Source organism: Engraulis encrasicolus, chromosome 24 (genome assembly GCF_034702125.1).
Source record: "Engraulis encrasicolus isolate BLACKSEA-1 chromosome 24, IST_EnEncr_1.0, whole genome shotgun sequence".
NCBI lineage: Eukaryota > Metazoa > Chordata > Actinopteri > Clupeiformes > Engraulidae > Engraulis > Engraulis encrasicolus.
Window position 1 is genome coordinate 39857573 of NC_085880.1, and position 18326 is coordinate 39875898.

General features: G+C 48.0%; 1 protein-coding gene across 2 annotated transcripts in view; it reads right to left on the bottom strand.

The window, feature by feature from the left end:
- ttc27 (tetratricopeptide repeat domain 27) overlaps nt 1-18326 on the bottom strand; it is a 291191-nt gene that overhangs the window by 205317 nt on the left and 67548 nt on the right. For both annotated transcript variants that reach the window (XM_063191498.1, XM_063191499.1), the window contains exons 6-7: nt 10958-11131; nt 9541-9689 (exon numbers count right to left, since the gene is read on the bottom strand). In XM_063191498.1, coding sequence (XP_063047568.1) covers nt 9541-9689; nt 10958-11131 — 323 coding nt within the window. The remainder of the gene's footprint in view (nt 1-9540; nt 9690-10957; nt 11132-18326) is intronic.

An 18326-nucleotide genomic window follows, 5' to 3' on the forward strand; every position in this document is an offset into this window, starting at 1 on the left:
TGTGTGTGTGTGTGTGTGTTTAGTGCAGGTAGAAAGTGCGGTGTGCGTCTGTGTGTGTGTACCTGTGTATGTGTGTGTGTGTGTGTGTGTGTGTATGTGTGGTGAGTATGAGTTGTGTGTCAGTGTGTGTATGTTTGGGTTTAGTGCAGAAAGTGCAGTGTGCTTGTGTGTGTGTGTGTGTGTGTGTGTGTGTGTGTGTGTGTGTGTGTGTGTGTGTGTGTGTGTGTGTGTGTGTGTGTGTGTGTGTGTGTGTGCGTGTGTGTTTTTAGTTGAGTTTAGTGCAGGTTGAAAGTTCAGTCACAGATGTAGTAGTGCAGGTGGAATGTTCAGTCGCAGATATGGTGGTGGGGATGAGGGGGGGGAGCGTTGTCAGTGGCCTGGCTGGCTAGAGGCTGACAGTGAAGGGAGAGTGGGTTGAGTGTTCAGTATCTTGATTGCTTGATGCATCGTGCTGCTTGCAAGCCTGGTGGTACGGGAACGGAGGCGCCTGTACCTCTTTCCAGAGGGCAGGAGGCTGCTGAACAGTTTTGTGTGCAGGGTGGCTTGTGTCTTTGATGATCATCAGTGCTTTTCGGGTGAGGCGTGCGGTGTAAATGTCCTGCAGGGAGGGGAGTGGTACTCCAATGATCTTCTTCGCTGTGTTCACAACACGCTGGAGTGTCTTCCTGTTTTTCTCCGTGCAGCTTCCTCCCCACACTGTGATGCAGCTGGACACGACGCTCTCTATGGTTCCTCTGTAGAATGTTGTCATGATGGAGGGTGGAGCACTTGCCTTCTTTAGTTTGCGCAAGAAGTAGAGACGCTGATGGGCCTTCTTCGCCAGTGATGTAGTGTTGGTGGTCCAAGAGAGGTCGTCGCTGATGTGCACTCCAAGGAACTTGGTGCTGCTCACTCTCTCCACAGCATCCACCGTCGATGGTCAGTGGGTGGCAGTTTGTTTTTGGGACCCTCTGAAAGTTGACAACAATCTCCTTGGTCTTGTGGACATTCAGCAGGAGGTTGTTGTCTTTGCACCATCTGGCCAGCAGGTCTACTTCTTCTCTGTAGTGGGTCTCATCGCCCTTAGTGATGAGGCCCACCAGTGTTGTATCATCCGCAAACTTCACTAGATGGTTAGTGCTGTGGGTCGTTGTGCAGTCATGTGTCAGCAGCGTTGTGAACAGCAGGGGGCTTGAGAACACAAACCTTGCGGAGCCCCCGTGCTCAGGGTCAGGGTGCTTGAGGTGTTATTCCCTACCCGTACTGCTTGTGGTCTCTGCATCAGGAAGTCCAGCAGCCAGTTGCAGAGGGAGGTGCTGAAACCTAGTTTGTCCAGTTTTCTGATGAGTTGTTGTGGTATTATGGTATAAAATGCTGAACTGAAGTCAATGAACAGCATTCTCACATATGAGTCTTTATTGTCCAAGTGGGTGAGGGCTGGATGGAGGGCAGAGCAGATTGCATCCTCCGTGGATCGCTTGGCTCGGTATGCGAACTGGTAGGGGTCCAGGGTGGGGGGTAGGGTGGCTTTGATGTGTGACAGGACTAGCCGTTCGAAGCACTTCATGATTATGGGCGTCAGTGCTACAGGACGGTAGTCATTGAAGCATGATGGTGATGATTTCTTCGGCACGGGTATGATGGTAGCAGCTTTGAAAAGTGATGGGATGACTGCTTGCTCCAGAGAGATGTTAAAGATGTCTGTGAAGACATCCTTCAGCTCTTCTGCACAATCCTTCAACACTCGGCCATATCATCTGCAAGTCAGAATCTGGCCAGTCTCAAGATTTTCAGTGGTCTGGTAAAATCCAATTGCAATGAACGTTGAACGTATGAAGACTTTTGATGAGATGTCCGTTGATCCAGGCCCTGCCGTAGCCAACCGGTAGGGTACTCGCCCGCCATGCGGCCGACCCGGGTTCAATTCCCGACCCGGGGCCTTTGCCAACTCCCTGTCTCTCTCCCCATTCACTTCCTGTTCACCTCTCAAACTGTCCAATCATCAATAAAGTCGTAAAAGACCAAAAAAAAAGATGTCCATTGATCCAACATGGGAATTGTACCCCAGGGCTCTAAATTAACACCTGCAGACTGGCCACATGCTGATGAAATTTCAATTTGGCTAGTAGAAAAGACCAGCTTACTAGCCAGAATTCATGCTACCTATTCATTAATGTTACCTTTTTCATTAATACTTACCACCACCAAAGTCTCCGTATTCATTATGACTGGGAAAATTGCATTTTTCGTGCATGAAAAGGGGATCTACTCCATGGGCCACCATTTTGAATTTCAAGAAATAGACACTATTAGCTGCAAAAATGACTGTAATACTAGAAAATATTAGTTTATTACTTCCTAAACCTTCATGAAAAGGTCAAATTTGGCAACAGGCAGCCCAGTTTCAATGAACAGCATAGTTGCAGTCATACCTGTCAACCATCCCTAATTTCCCGGGAAACTCCCTAATTTTTGCTGGTAATGTAAAAAGTTATTTTAGAACCTTGCCCAGGCCTACCTATGAGTTTGTGCGGTGACAGCACCACTCGTCTTATTCGTGTTTCCTGAGGACTGTGGAAGATGACATCACAAGATCGAAAATCTCTGTTCCAGTCAGACGTAATCTCTGCTCTGTCTCTCAATCTCAGACGGTACAGCAAGTGAGGGGCGTTTTTGGGGGCGGGGCACAAAAATCACTTGCTTTGGCCATCCAATGCCTTCAAATGAACTGCAGAGACGCGCACACGCAGATAAATACATGTACAAACGCACATATGAACACACACACACACACGCACGCACGCACCCACCCACCTTCTTCCCCAACAGTGCAAAGGGGTCAACCTACTTATGTCTACAAAAACTCTCAATGTGCCCTGGAACAGTGACCAAAACGAGACGCACCCTTGACATCTGAGCATCTATGAGGGTGTGTGCTTAAGTTCATGAAATGTTCTAGAGTACGTGTACTTCTCCCTGGAGACGTGTAGCTGTTGGTCTTGTGCAAACTTGAGCCGGTGTGCGACTTTGCAAGCCCAACTTAAAAATGTGCGAGTGTGAGTTTGTAAGTCTGAGTATTTGAGTATGTGAGAGAAGTCTAAGCCGCAAGTGTAAAGTTTGCAAGTCTGTGGGTGGGTGTGAGAATTTGTAATCTTTGACTGTATGTGTGAGTTTTTATGTCTGTGTCTGTACGTGCAAGTGTGTGCGTGCGTGCATGTGTGTGTCCGCATTTGTGAGGTGTGTGTGTGTGTGTGTGTGTGTGTGTGTGTGTGTGTGTGTGTGTGTGTGTGTGTGTGTGTGTGTGTGTGTGTGTGTGTGTGTGTGTGTGTGTGTGTGTGTGTGTGTGTGTGTTTAAGAGGCTCCCTGGGGCTGGGGCTGTTCTAGCCAGCGCGTCTCGTCGCGTTCTTAATCACTCTAGCAGGGGAAGGAGAACCCCGGCAGGCAGGCGAGAACATGATGGACAGCCTGCGAGGGTTCCGCCAGGGCCCCCCAAACCCCCTCTCTCTCCTCTATTCAACCTCTCCTCTCCTCTCCTTCTGTCTCCCCTGTTTCTCCTCTCCTTCTTTCTCCCTCAACTTCTCCTCTACTCTCCACTTTGTGCCGTCTGCTGTTCGAACCTCCTCTCCACCTCTACCCTTCTCCTCTCCTCTCCTCTCCTCTCCTCTCCTCTCCTCTCCTCTCCTCTCCTCTCCCTTCCTCGCTTCCCTCCTCTCCTCGCTCTTCTCTCCCAGACAGCCCAATCTACGGGGAGACATGGATCATGTCAGGGTGGTCGAGGCCTACATTAACGCCTCGATGTCTCTGTGTGTGTGTGTGTGTGTGTGTGTGTGTGTGTGTGTGTGTGTGTGTGTGTGTGTGTGTGTGTGTGTGTGTGTGTGTGTGTGTGTGTGTGTGTGCGCGCGTGTGCGCGTGTCTGTGTGAGCGCGTGTGTGAGAACTTTTGAGAAGTTCTGCCATTAAGGAAGCCAGCACTTTCAGATTCCTCCACGCTTATGTCCGTTTTCAAAAAGCTTCCTTTTCTGTGTTTGAATTTGCGGTATTAGTGCCGGTGTTGGGGTGCTCAATTGTCATTGGTCTATTTAATTGTACTCTTTAGTCTATTTATATCAATACTATGGGGGACATTGACAGGCTATTGGGAGGCTCACAATGAGGTCAAAGGGGAATTTGTTTAAAAAAAAGGTTGAGAACCATTGGGGATAGAGTCAGACTCTGGCTGTGTAAGTGTGATGCAGAGCAGTGGAATACGGAGGAAGTTTTTATTTTGCTTTGGAGAGGATTAGTTTTACAACAAAAGGGAAATTGGATACATTTTGGAGGATTTGGGATATTTTAGGGACTTTTTAGAAAATAATAATATTGTAGTGGAGGGCTAGGAAGCAGTGGGGATTTAAATTTTATTTAATTATTCTTTTGGGGTTTTTGTTTTGTTTGTTTGTTTTTTAATGTTGGTTTATTTGTTTTGTATGTGCCTTGGGTTTGGGGTTGTGCTTGTGTGTAAACTAAAAACTTTAATAAAGAAATGTTTGAAGAAAAAAAAAAGTATGATGCAGAGCACTGTGGGAAGTGAAGCAGTGGGGCAATGGAAGAGTGCTCAGTGTAGCACTGTGGGAAGTGAAGCAGTGGGGCAATGGAAGAGTGCTCAGTGTAGGGGTGTAAATAATAATCGATCTGCATCGATCCTGCAGCCAACGATTGAACCGAATGAAATCGAATTGTATCGTATTGTGGGGGCTTATTTTCTTAAGAAAATAATCGAATCGCTGGCCCCTGCCCTATCTACATAACATAATAGAAGTATAATAATAAAAGTAATTGGGAAAAAAAACGTATTGAATTGAATTGAATCGTATCCTATCGTGGGGCATTCTTCAGTCTTGAAAATAAGTGAATTGCTGCCTTCAGAAATCAATATCGAGTTGTATAGTCATAGAGGCTGTGTTTTACAGCCCTTACTCAGAGTGCCGAGTGCAGAGGTGTGACTTAAAAGCCTGGGGTGCATTTCTCAAAAGAGAAGTTATTAGCCTGTTAGCAACTTCAGTAGTTACCAATGAGGAAATGCATTGAAAACAACAAAGTAGCTAATGTAGTAAGCAACTTTGGTTTTGAGAAATTCACCCCTGGTTAGCCTGAGGGGTTCTACAGACATGAGAAGAGCTCACCAACATTTTTGACCCGCTCAATGCACCACCTTACCGGTTCATTGCACAGCAGGTGTGATTGAAGTGTCATTCCACGTCACATGAGACACTTTCAAACCTCATAGGCACAGGTTTTTTTTTGTTGGAAAAAAAAAACTGGCATGGCTATTTCAGTCATATGAAATTGGTTAACACGAGAGTTTCTACAGAGATGGAAAGAGACAAACAACAATTTCCTGACCACTAAATTCATCACCTTACCAGTTCACTGCATTGCAAGTAGGGCTGCACAATATATCGAAAATGTATCGAAATCACGATATCAAGAGATAGGGCTGGGCAATATGACGATATATATCGTTATCGTGATATAAAAGTGTATATCGTGACCTTTCTCCTATATCGTTTATATCGTGATTGTACAATTGAATATTATTTAATTACATTTCATGTTGACACAATACACACTATAAGTTAATGTAACTGTAAAAATAAGAATAAAAAGATCCATTTTAAAGAAAGGTTGTTTTGCGACATGAGAAAATAAGGAGCAAATAAAGAGAATAACTGAAAACGTATGTAATTGTGCTATATCGTGATAGATATCGTTATCGTGTTATAAAGCAATCCATATCGTGATATTGGTTTTTTTCCATATCGCCCAGCCCTATCAAGAAAGGCAATGTGCGTATCGCGAAAATGACTTAATCATCGCTAACAAGTAAAACATGTCTGTGCAGTCTAATCAATAGCTGAATATCATCAAATGTGCAAGAGGCCCGCCATGACCAAAGCCACGCCTCCCAAACAGATCGACAAATTAGTGACAAGATAAACAGTCTGCTATATTTCTAAATTTCGTTTAAATATTGTTACCAAAGTATTGCATGCTGTTATCGCATATCGATTTTTTTTCTGATATCGTGCAGCCCTAACTGCAAGTCAGGTGTGACTGATGAAGTGTCATTCCCTGTGACATCAGGTACTTTCAAACCTCTTTCGGCACAGACTTTAACAAAACTTGGCATGGTGATTGAAGTCCTATGAGACCGGTTACCCCGAGGGGATCTACAGAGAGCAGAGGAGAAGAGAGGTGAGCTACATCTCCTGAACTCTGGTTCACCCCCCAGTTTTGCTGAAGGCAGGGTGACCTGTGCCTTACACGCACGCACGCACGCGCGCACGCACGCACACGCACACACGCACACACGCACACACGCACACACGCACACACGCACACACGCACACACGCACACACACACACACACACACACACACACACACACACACGACCTGTGTTCAACCTTGTGGCCCGTGTGACGTCATGGCGAGAGGTCGCACCGACACGTCAGCTGTGTGACACATCCAACACCTGAGCCTTACACACACACACACACACACACACACACACACACACACACACACACACACACACACACACACACACACACACACACACACACACACACACACACACACACACACACACACACACACACACACACACACACACGATTGCATGCACGCATGCACGCACACACAGGTGAAGCTTACACACACTCACACACACAAGGATGAACACCTGAAGCTGCCAACCAAACAGAAGAAAAACCTCAGCCTTACACACGCACACACTCAGCGATGAAACACAAGGTCGTAAAAACATTCGCACACTGAAGGAGTCAGGATCCTCTCAGCAAAGACGGGAATGTGACTATGGAGTGATGCATACATGGACCACACTGAGTTAGTATGCTGGTCGCATGTGGCCCCCGGGCCTCCAGATGCCCATCCCTGCTGTACATAGACATAACACTTCTGGCAAACCCGATCTCTTCCAAAGTCTGTCCATAGGCGTAGGTTTGGTTGGGAAAGTGGATGGGACAAATTGTCTGTGTTTTTTTTTTTTCACATTATATTTGTGAAAAAGATGGTAGGGATACTTTTTTTTAAAGATAATGTCAAAAGTCGTGTGTGGACATGTCCATGTTCTTCCACCCCATAAACTACCTGCCCATGCTTTTTATACATTACCCTTACAGAGCTGACGCTTTTTATTCAAAGCGACTTACATATTTTTAAGAACAGGGTATTTGGTTACAGTCCCTGGAGCAATGTGGGCTTAGGTGCCTTGCTCAAGGGCACCTCAGCCATGGAATGATGGGGGGGAGCGAGAGAGTGGGATTTGAACCTGCAACCCTCTGATCTAAAGCCCATCTCCTTAACCACTATGCCACGGCTGCCCCATGCTTCCTACACAGTCAAACTTGTGAAGTCCAGCCGTTGGGCCGGGCGGCTATCCCCAAGGCGACCCGGCCGCTGCCACAGGCTATCCACACACACATCAATCAGGTCTTAATGCCGTGCCACCCCGGCCCTGCCCGGCCCTCGGCCCTCTCTCCGGATGCCAAAACAGCCTTCATCTCGACTCGGGCACCAGCCCAGAACCTTCTGGGGTTTTTCATGCGGTGGCTTTGCCAAGCTGGAAACGCGGCCATTTCCCTCTCCAATTACTATAGCAAATAGGGGGCAGTCTTCAAAACGAGAGAGGGCGAGAGAGAGGGGGAGAGAGAGAGAGAGAGAGAGGGGGAGAGAGAGAGGGGGGGGAGGGAGAGAGAGAGAGAGAGAGAGAGAGAGAGAGAGAGAGAGAGAGAGAGAGAGAGAGAGAGAGAGAGAGACAGTGTGATGGGGAAGACAGAAGGGAATACAGGGTCGATGAAGGCCATTTCTAAGAAATGTGGAGGCAAGTCAATAGGCTGAAAGAAAGAGACAAAGTCAGAGAGAAAGACAGATGAATCGACACACAGAGAGAGATAGAGAGAGAGAGAGAGGGCGACAGAGACCGAGAGAAAGACAGATGAAGGGAGAGAGAGAGAGAGAGAGAGAGAGAGAGAGAGAGAGAGAGAGAGAGAGAGAGAGAGAGAGAGAGCGACAGACAGACAGACAGACAGACAGACAGACAGACAGAGAAACAGACTCAGTGAAGGCCATTTCCAAGTCATCTCTCAAGTAGAGTCTGTCCTCTGCTCTGCTCCTCTCCCCTCTCCTCTCTCTGGCCAGACTGAGACGGCTGCCAAAGCTTCATGGCCTGCTCCAGTGTAAAAGCCTGCCAGGGTTGCCAGATGAGGCTGATGATTTCCAGTGAAAAAAATATGCTCAAAACCCGCCTGGAAGCACTAACTCCTGCCCAATTCTATCGTTTTCCATGGCCAAAAATTGGGCGGGTTTTTTCTGTTAAATCCCAATTTTACACGCAGATGGCCATCCTAAGCAGCCCAATTGGGCGGGAAACCGCACAATCTGGCAACACTGAACCCCGCCAGCGGACCAGCCAATCCAGGCCAAACCAGGCCAGGCCAGCGCAGCACGGTCACTGGACGTCTTGGACGAGAGAACTGTAAAGCCAGCAGAGGCTCAAGAATGCGCAATAAACTCATGTGCGTGCTCTTCCAAAGTGTGAGGGGGGATGGATGGGGAATGGAGTGGAGTGGTGGGTGAAGGCTGTGGGGTGGGGTGGACGCTGGCTGGGGTGTTGGTGGTGCTGAGCCGAGACGTCGTCTGCATTTCTTCAACACTGTAGCACTGAAGAATGGGCTGTTGAATGGTGAAGAGCACCAAGAGGAGAGAGCTCCCCCTGCTGGGGGTGTAGAGTGGTGCAACGCTACCTGCCCTCTTGTCTTCATGGCTGCGTGCAGGGTGCGATTTGTAGGGGGGGATGGGGGGGATTGTCCCCCCTTCTGGTTTTGATATCGACACTTTTTGTACATGATTTTAATATAGTTTAATGTAATTCAATTGATATTGCTTAAATTCTGAAACACATCTCCCCTTCTGGTTTTCAGACAAATCGCACCCTGGCTGCGTGTATGTGCATTCCAATGTGCGACCTTGCGTCCTCCACTTGTGATTGTGGCCTCGTACCAGGAAGTAACATGTCATGATGACATCACTGACAACAGCATTATATTTCAATATCTCGCAAAAGCTCATCAGTCATTTTCTCATTTGCAAACTGGATGGTGAATGAAGAATAGTACCCCAAAAACTGTTTTGGCTAGGCTGACAGCGGGGAAACTTAATTGTTTTCTCCACTGAGGCGGGGCATCAGCAAAATGTGAGGACAAAAGCACAAGTGGAGGACGCAAGGTTGCATATTGGAATGCACCCTGTGGGTAAGTGCCATGTTGTGTTGCGGTGGGCGTGTTCAGAACATGGGTGTGAGTGTAGTAAGTAAAGTAAGTAGTTAGAAAGTTTAGTTTATATAGCAGGTTTAAACAGCGAGGACTGACGAAAGCGTGTGTCCGGTTGTGTACATGAGCATGTGTGGTGGACGGGAGAGGCAAAGAGAGAGAGAAAAAGTGCGAGCGAGAGAGAAGGAGAGAGAGAGAGAGAGAGAGAGAGAGAGAGAGAGCTCAACTGACCTTTGGCAGCAGGCTGAGAGGGGTAGGTGTGGGCGCAGGCGCGGGCTCGTTTTCGGCCTCTGGCACGGCGGCCTCCTCCTGGCGCTTGACGTCCAGTATGAGCTGAGCCAGGAAGTTCTCCTGGTAGCGGGTCCGCTTGCCAAGGGCGCCTGGACACACAGATGATGGATAGGAAGATTCCAGAAAGTTGTGAAAATTAAGATGAATGTCCGCACACTGCTCCCGTGTAGCTTTGTTATTTTTTTTTATTTCTTTCCCAAGTGAGCGCTTTCGAGCTAGTCGCTCTCTATCAGACTACTGATGAGGTCTGATGAAGAGTGACTAGCTCGAAAGCGCTCACTTGGAAAAGAAATAAAAAACAAAGCAACACGTGTAGGAGCAGTGTGTGGACATTCATCTTTTTTTCCACAGTATTCTGACCCTTTGTCATGCACCTGCGTCTTGGATGTGCGCCCTACTAGCCTACTGAAGATTCCAGAGAGTTGCAATGGCCGATTTAAAGGGCTATGCCACTATTTTGCTACACGGATCCATTGACTTTCACTAGCTTAGTGACATGCTCCCTCTTTTAACTTGTCTTAAAGCAAGACAACGGCTTACATGAAAAATAAGACACTTTACCACCTTTATAAACCCCAGTCAACGATTTTAACTGTATTAAGCCCCAAAATAGTGGCAATGGCCGATTTAATGGATAAAATCCACCTGCCTCATTCATTTCAATGGAACAGTCTCTCTCACGTCTCAAGCACAAAGGGGGATCACAAACGCATCACATCATCACACTTTAGTTTTGACAAACAGCAACATCATCTTTTGGAGTAACCAAAGAATATTAGTGTCAATGACGTTTTAGTGGTACTAAAAGTCAGGGTGGTGCGACCACAGCTAATGCTATTGTATGGATAAAATGGGTTTCTTGTTGTTTTTTTGTTTTTTTTACTATTAATTTATGGGCATTAGATGTGGTTGGACCACATGCTTGAGCCTTAAAAAACACCTTTGACCCAGGTACAAGTCCAAGTTTATTTGTCTCCAAAGCGGAAATTAGGTTTGTAGCAGGTATTTAACCCATTGTGTCCTGGAGACACACATATGCATTCATGTTCTTGAGATTTGAGCTGTTTTGTAAAACATGTGGGTAAGTTAGAGCTGAATGAACACATTCTAAGGCAAAACGAGGGTCCTAGCTTTTAAATGTAACTCATTTCATACTTGCGTGCTTCGGAGGCTGAGATATTTAGGATTTAATAGGCAGAGGGCACCCTTTCCCAAAAAGGGCTTAGGACAAAATGGGTTAAAAACATCTAAAAACATGCATATTTTTCTTCAGAGGTAAGAAGAGAGGTTGTCGTACCGGTCAAAAATATTACACAGTGCACCTTCAAGACTTAACAAGAGAGGCTGTCTGGCGTACCGGTCATGTTGATGTCGAGGCCGGAGAGGTGTCTGGCCTGGTTGAAGTGGTCCTTGGCCGCCTGGTACTCGTAGTAGGTCAGGCAGGTATAGCCACACTCCAGGTGGAACTGCATGGCCAGACGCCTGCTGCTGGACCCAGTGGAGCCGGGGAGGAGGGCCTCGCATTTCGACACTGCAACACAGAGAAGAGGAGAGGATGGGTTAGCATAGGAGGAGAGAGGAGGAGAGAGGATGAGGGGAGAAGAGAGGAGGAGAGAGGACGAGAGAGGACGAGGGAGGAGGAGGGAGGAGCGCCTCACATGGACACTGCAACACAGAGAAGAGGAGAGGAGAGGAGAGAGGAGGAGAGAGGATGAGAGAGGAGGAGAGGAGAGGACATTGCAACACAGAGGACCGATAAAGAGGGGACAGGTTAGCAGAGGAGGAGAGAGGATCTCGCATCGACACTGCAACACAGAGAAGAGATAAAGATGACAGGTTAGCATTTGAGGAGGGGAGAGGAGTAGAGAGCAGAGTAGAGAGGAGGCGAGAGGAGGACCTTTCACCTTGACACCGCAACACGGATGAGAGGAGAGGAAGAGGAAGAGGATAGGACAGCATAGGAGGAGAGAGGAGGATTGTGGGTTGGAAGGGTACGGCAGAGAGGAGTTGGGGGTAGCAGAGAGGAGGAGAGGTTTACAAGTTTACAAGTTTATTTATTTAAAAAGGGACAGTATATATTACCAGCATTTAAACAAAAATGCTAAATACACAAGATTATAGCCATGAGGCTAATTTCCATCTTTTGTCCCTTGAGGTGAGGTTTGGATTTGATTGAAGAGGGGAGGAGGGAAGAAAGCAAGATATGAAAAAGAAAAAGAGGGGAGAGGAGAGGAGAGGAGAGGAAGAGGAGGACAAAGGAGAACAAAGGAGGACAGAGGAGGTTTGATTATGACCGTAGAGTAGAGAAGGGAGGAGGGAAGAGAGAGAACATAACAGGAGGAGAAGATTAGAAGAGAAGAGAGGAGAGGAGGGGAGATTACGGAGATATGCTGTTCACGGCACCTGCTGACGTCAGAAGCGCACGCACGCACGCACACACACACACACACACACACACACACACACACACACACACACACACACACACACACACACACACACACACACACACACACACACACACGCACACACGCACACACGCACACACACACACGTGTTAAACCGCCTGAACAAAGGCAATTCGTTTTTTTAATATCAGCAGCAACACCATCGCTCCATCCCCTCCCCTCCCCTCCCCTCAACACCACCCTGCCTCGCCCTGCAACGACTCCAGCCTCTCCCTGAGGGACAACTGGGTGATTTCAAAGCAACACACTATTTTCTCTTTTTCCCGTTCTTGAACACGCCTTCGTTCTTCGTTCTTTTTTTTTTGCCTCGTCTGGTGTAGTCATGGATTGCAGGTGCATTAGCATGCATTAGAGTGGAAAATTATAACGGCAACTTATACACACAAGCACACACACACACACACACACACACACACACACACACACACACACACACACACACACACACACACACACACACACAGAAACACACGTGGGCACGTGCACACAGACCCACACACGCACACAGACACACACACGCACGCACGTACACACACACATATATATATAAACACACACACCTTCAGAAATGTATGTGAGAGGCAGGCAGTGTGCATGCAGCGCTGCATCGTGCACCTGTCCTGCAATCCCTCCCTCCCCCCGCACCACCCAGTGCTAAGCAGTCCTGAGGTAGATTTCCCTCCCTCCCCCCGCACCACCCAGTGCTAAGCAGTCCTGAGGTAGATCTCCACAAGGAGCAAGCTGCTGAAGCAGAGAGGAGAGACCTTGAGGAAAGGCAGTGAATACAAGACTGGAGGAAAAGGAGGTGGAGGAAGAGGGGGAGGAGGAGGAAGAGGGAGGAAGAGGAGGAGGAGGAGGAGGAAGAGGAGGAGGAGGAGGTAGACGACAGGGAAGAAGAGGAGGAGAAGGAGGAGGAGGAGGAGGAGGAAGAGGAGGAGGAGGAGGAGGAAGAGGAGGAGGAGGAGGAGGTAGACGACAGGGAAGAAGAGGAGGAGAAGGAGGAGGAGGAAGAAGAGGAGGAGAAGGAGGAGGAGGAAGATGAGGAAGAGGAGAGGGAGGAGGGGAAGGAGGAGGAAGAGGCAGAAGATTGGGAGGAAGATGAGGAAGAGGAGAGGAGAGAAGAGAGGAGGAAGATGAGGAAGAGGAGAGGGAGGAGGGGAAGGAGGAGGAAGAGGCAGAAGATTGGGAGGAAGAGGAAGTTACTCCGAGAAGGAGTAAAAAGAAGAGGGTTCAGAATGAAGAGGGGATATGTAGGTGATTGAGGAGGGGGAGGAAGAACAGAGGAGGGAAAAGGAGGAAGAAGAAGAAATAGATCAGGGAGAGAGGGAGAAAGATGAGGGGGGAGAGAGAGAGAGAGAGAGAGAGAGAGAGAGAGAGAGAGAGAGAGAGAGAGAGAGAGAGAGAGAGAGAGAGAGAGAGAGAGAGAGAGAGGAGAAAGGAAGGGAGGAGGAAGAGGAAGAGAAAAAGAAGAGGCGAGAGGGATGAAGAGGAGGGGAAGAAGTATAGAGAGAGAAAGAGAGAGAGGAAGAGGAAAGGATAGAGGGAGAGGAGGATAAAGGGGGTGTGTGTGCTGCGGAGTGCTCGTGGCGTGTGGATCTGTCCTTCGGTGCTTTCTCCCTCCGCATGCGATTATCGCCTCCGGTTTGCTGGAAGGCCACGGAGCTGAGATTAATCTGGCCCATCTCCCCGCACAGCAGCCGCACATAATTCATGCCACGCCATCCCTCCCCTCACAAACACACACACACACACACACACACACACACACACACACACACACACACACACACACACACACACACACACACACACACACGCACACGCACACGCACACACACACGCACACGCACACACACACACACACGCACACACGCACGCACGCACGCACGCACGCACACGCACACGCACACGCACACGCACACGCACGCACGCACGCACGCGCAGGTGTACCAGTGAAACAATCTCAGTTCCTTTTCCTTTTCTCTATCGCTACACACGCACGCACGCACGCACACGTACTGAGAAGCAATCTTTGTTCCTTCCCTCGTCCCCATACACATGAACGCCTTTCCAGCAGACACTCGTGAGCCAGCCAGCGAGCACATCTGCTGCTGTGTCATTTTCAGCTTCCTACAAACATAGCACACCGATGCACAGGCATATGAGCAGAGGGCCATACTACGAACACAGATAAGTCAGAGATTCTTTAAGTATATAGAGATATGCCAATGTAATAGGTTGCTATGGGCACCTAACATGACCAGGTTCCGGTCTGCCTAAAGGGGCGTGACATAATACTCCTAGCATTGAATAGAACAGTCCTTAGGTCTGCCTAAAGGGGGATTCCCCCCCCCTCCCCCTTGCAATTGTAGAACCCGGAAACAATGGGCCAATGGAACCTCTCTCTCTTTCTACTCTCTCTGGTTAAGTGATGAAACAGGTTTAGTTAACCTAGAGGAAGTGGTAACCCTGCTAATAGACAGCCCTGCAGGCATTTCGTTTAGAACATGGACTCCAGGCTCTTCTATTAGACAAGGTCAACTTAACCTGGTTTACAACTGAACCAGCTTTGTAGTATACTTTGGCCCCTGACAACTGATCAGCTTCCACAACAACCACTAATTTTAAATCCAGACTCATTTGTACACATTTCTACACATTGGTCTTTCCTTCCTTTTTTATGCATATTCTTTTATCTTGCCTTATTATTATTACACTATGGAATGCCTTCTGTAGCTTGTGCAGTCTTTTAATTTGACAATGGAAAGCTCTTTGGTCTCTTCTTGCTGTTTAAATATGGTAGCCTATATAAATTACACTTACTTACTAAATGAAAACAAATGCAAAATGTTTGGCCATTTTCATATTGCCACATCACAGCAGCTATCCCCCCCCCTTACCCGACGGACATTGTTAAGCCGTGTTTGTGTGCCTGCTGTTACTTCCCTGCTTCGGAGTCCGTCCGAGCCCGAGCCGTTAGCCTTATCGCTGTCCAATTAGCGGAAGTGGAAGATAAACACGATTGGGAAGGTGGCGCCATGTAAGCCTTAATTGGGATCCACACAACACAACACCACACAAACGCCCTCACAGCAGGCTTTCAGGGAGATACAGGCCCTGGACAGGGAGACAATGCAGGCTGTCGAGCGGTGAGAGGGTTAAGAACCCCCTGCTCTGCAGTCACTGCTGTGCTTTAGAACAGTGTTTGTCAACCGGAATGCTGTGGCACCCTGGGGTGCTGCGGAAACGTGGCTGACTGTATGTGAAATTGACCCAAATAAATAAATAGATGATGTAATAGGGTCAAAGACGTCCAACAGAAATTGTCCTACAGTGCTAACGGATACTTTTGCTTACTGTTACTGTGAAAACCATGATTTTCAGTTTTTTGAAAAGTGAATGCATGAAAGCCAAGCCAAAAAAATAATTTAAAAAAATTTTTTTTTGCATTTACAGTAAGCAAAAGTATCCGTTACACTGAAGGATTTCATGTTGGACGTCTTTGACCCAATATAATTCATATCTGTTCAAAATAATAAATTAGAGCTCAGTCAGAGGAATCTTTCATCTACCATTTACGCACAATAACGTAAATTTAGGTCACCCCAGTATGACCTACACAAAGCCTGTCTGACATAAAGCTGCAACTTTAAACGTCTCCAAATGTGTTCCTTTTCTAAGCTTTTGTGGTATCGGATGCGATGCCATGTTACGGCTTGATGGTTTGGGGGTGTCTCGGATTGAGGGTGCCTTGTATTAAAAAAAAGTTTTAGAAAATGCTTCTTCATATGGGTGGTGGAGGAGGTGGCGATGGGGTGCTAAATGCAATAAAATACAATAAGAACAAAATCATGATGGAAAAATAGAGAATTCAAGCAAGTCATTATATTCTAGTTTCATATGGTAAATATTTTATGGTTCTGGCTACAGCTTCCATTAATATTTAAATGTACAGTACACCCACAGACAAGCATGATGTTACGTGGTATTAACTCCTCTTCCTACACAACCTTTAGGGGGAAAAAGATGTTGTGCATCCAAAATCATTACAGAATGACACGTGTGTGTGTGTGTGTGTGTGTGTGTGTGTGTGTGTGTGTGTGTGTGTGTGTGTGTGCGCGTGCGTGCGTGCGTGCGTGCGTGCGTGCGTGCGTGCGTGCGTGCGTGCGTGCGTGCGTGCGTGTAATAAATAAATAAATAAAGCGGAGGTTATTACGGCCCTGATGGGATTTCATGCAATCACATTGCTCATAACCGTACACGCTTCTGGGATAGTATTATGGGGTGTAATTGAGAAGAGTGCGAGTGTGTGTTTGTGTGTGTGTGTGTGTGTGTGTGTGTGTGTGTGTGTGTGTGTGTGTGTGTGTGTGTGTGTGTGTGTGTGTGTGTGTGTGTGTGTGTGTGTGTGTGTGTGTGTGTGTGTGTGTGTATGTGTGTCCATCCGTACGTGTTAGTGTCCGTGTGTGTGTGTGTGTCCGTGTCCGTGTCTGTATCCGTGTGTGTGTGTGTGTGTGCGCGCGCGTGTGTGTGTAAAGAACCATTGCCAGTTGATCAGTGGCTGCATTGTCTGTAACACCGCCTCGCCTCATTCAGAGTACAGTACAGCAGAGTAGAGATCCTTTGTTTATGTATCACATATGGAGAAACCAATGTGTGGGTGTCCTACAGGGTTTTTGCGGCATCAGACAGGAGCACTTCAGATATACACACGTACGCATGTTTACATGTTTTGGGTCCATTCCTGGATGTTAAGTGTTTTTTGTTCTGTGTAAACTCTCAGACTCTCTGTGCCCAAAACCAATTTCTCTGTAGAAGAGACAATAAAGGCTCATCCCATCCTATCCTACGGACACACACACACGGACACACACACACACACACACACACACACACACACACACACACACACACACAATCGTACAACAGGAGCACCAAATATGGTGTGACAGACCTACACCCAACCCGGCCCGGCCCGGACGCACGTACACATGCACACCAATTGTAGCACAGAAGTACCAAATGTGGTGTGACAAAACTAGACCCGACCCAGCCCAGCCCAGCCCAACCCAACCCAACCCAGCCCAGCCCGGCCGCACACAACCCAGCCCGGCCCAGCCCGGACCGGACCAGCCCAGCCCAACCCAACCCAGCACAGCGCAGCACAGCACAGTCCAACCCAGCCCAGTCCAACCCAGCCCAGTCCAACCCAGCCCAGCCCAGCCACCAACTCAACCCAGATGCCCAGCCCAGCGCAGCAGCCCCCCCACCCAACCCAGTCCAGCCCAGCCCAGCACAGCCCAGCCCAGCCCAGACCAGCCCAGCCCAGCCCAGCCCAGCCCATGCCCCTCAAACGAGCCGATATCTGAGCCCCATCACTGTGAGGTATAATAATGTGAGGTATAATAATGTCCAGGAGGATGGAGGAGCTTATTAAGCCCAGAGTGTTACTACAAAGCCCCTTTTGCCCTTGACAAGCCCCCCAGCCAGACCCTGCAAAACTCCAATCTCCCCCATTAACCCCGCGCTCTCCACATCGTGATGAACAACGCGGTTCAAAACCCACTCACCCGTGGGTAACTCCACACACACACACACACACACACCACACACACACACACACACACACACACACGCACGCGCACACACGCGCACACACGCGCGCACACACACACGCACACGCACACACACACGCACACACACACACCGCCTCAGAGTCGAGCCTGATGGGTAATTTGCTAGGCGAGCCACGCATGGTTTCAGCCTCATTGCAAATTTGCATTTGGCTAAATGACAGTGTATTGACTTCCGTGGGGCTGGGGAAAACTAATTACTAATTTAAGATCCTGCCCTGCTAATCGATGGGGAGAAATTATGAGCGGGGGGTGGGATCTCGATGCTAAAGGCTTTTAGATTTTCACATGACGTCGGTTTTGAAATTACGATTATTACATTACCACTTCTTACGTCTTGGATACAAACAAACAACGTCCTTTTGCAGGTCGTGAAGGCAAGACATGTGAATTTCTTTCTTTTTTTTGTTTAAATCAATACCAGAACAATATTCATCGGAAAGAAAAATACAATACACCAGCTACTGTGCATATATACGGATTCCGATGCGCATCATACGCTCAGGCAGCTCTCTGAGCACAGTGCTCAGGGGCTTATTGATTAGTTTAGGTGTTGCCATTTTCTTGGACACGTCGTGGCCCAATAAACTGGCGAGAGCAAGCATGAAGGGCACTGCAGTCAATAGGA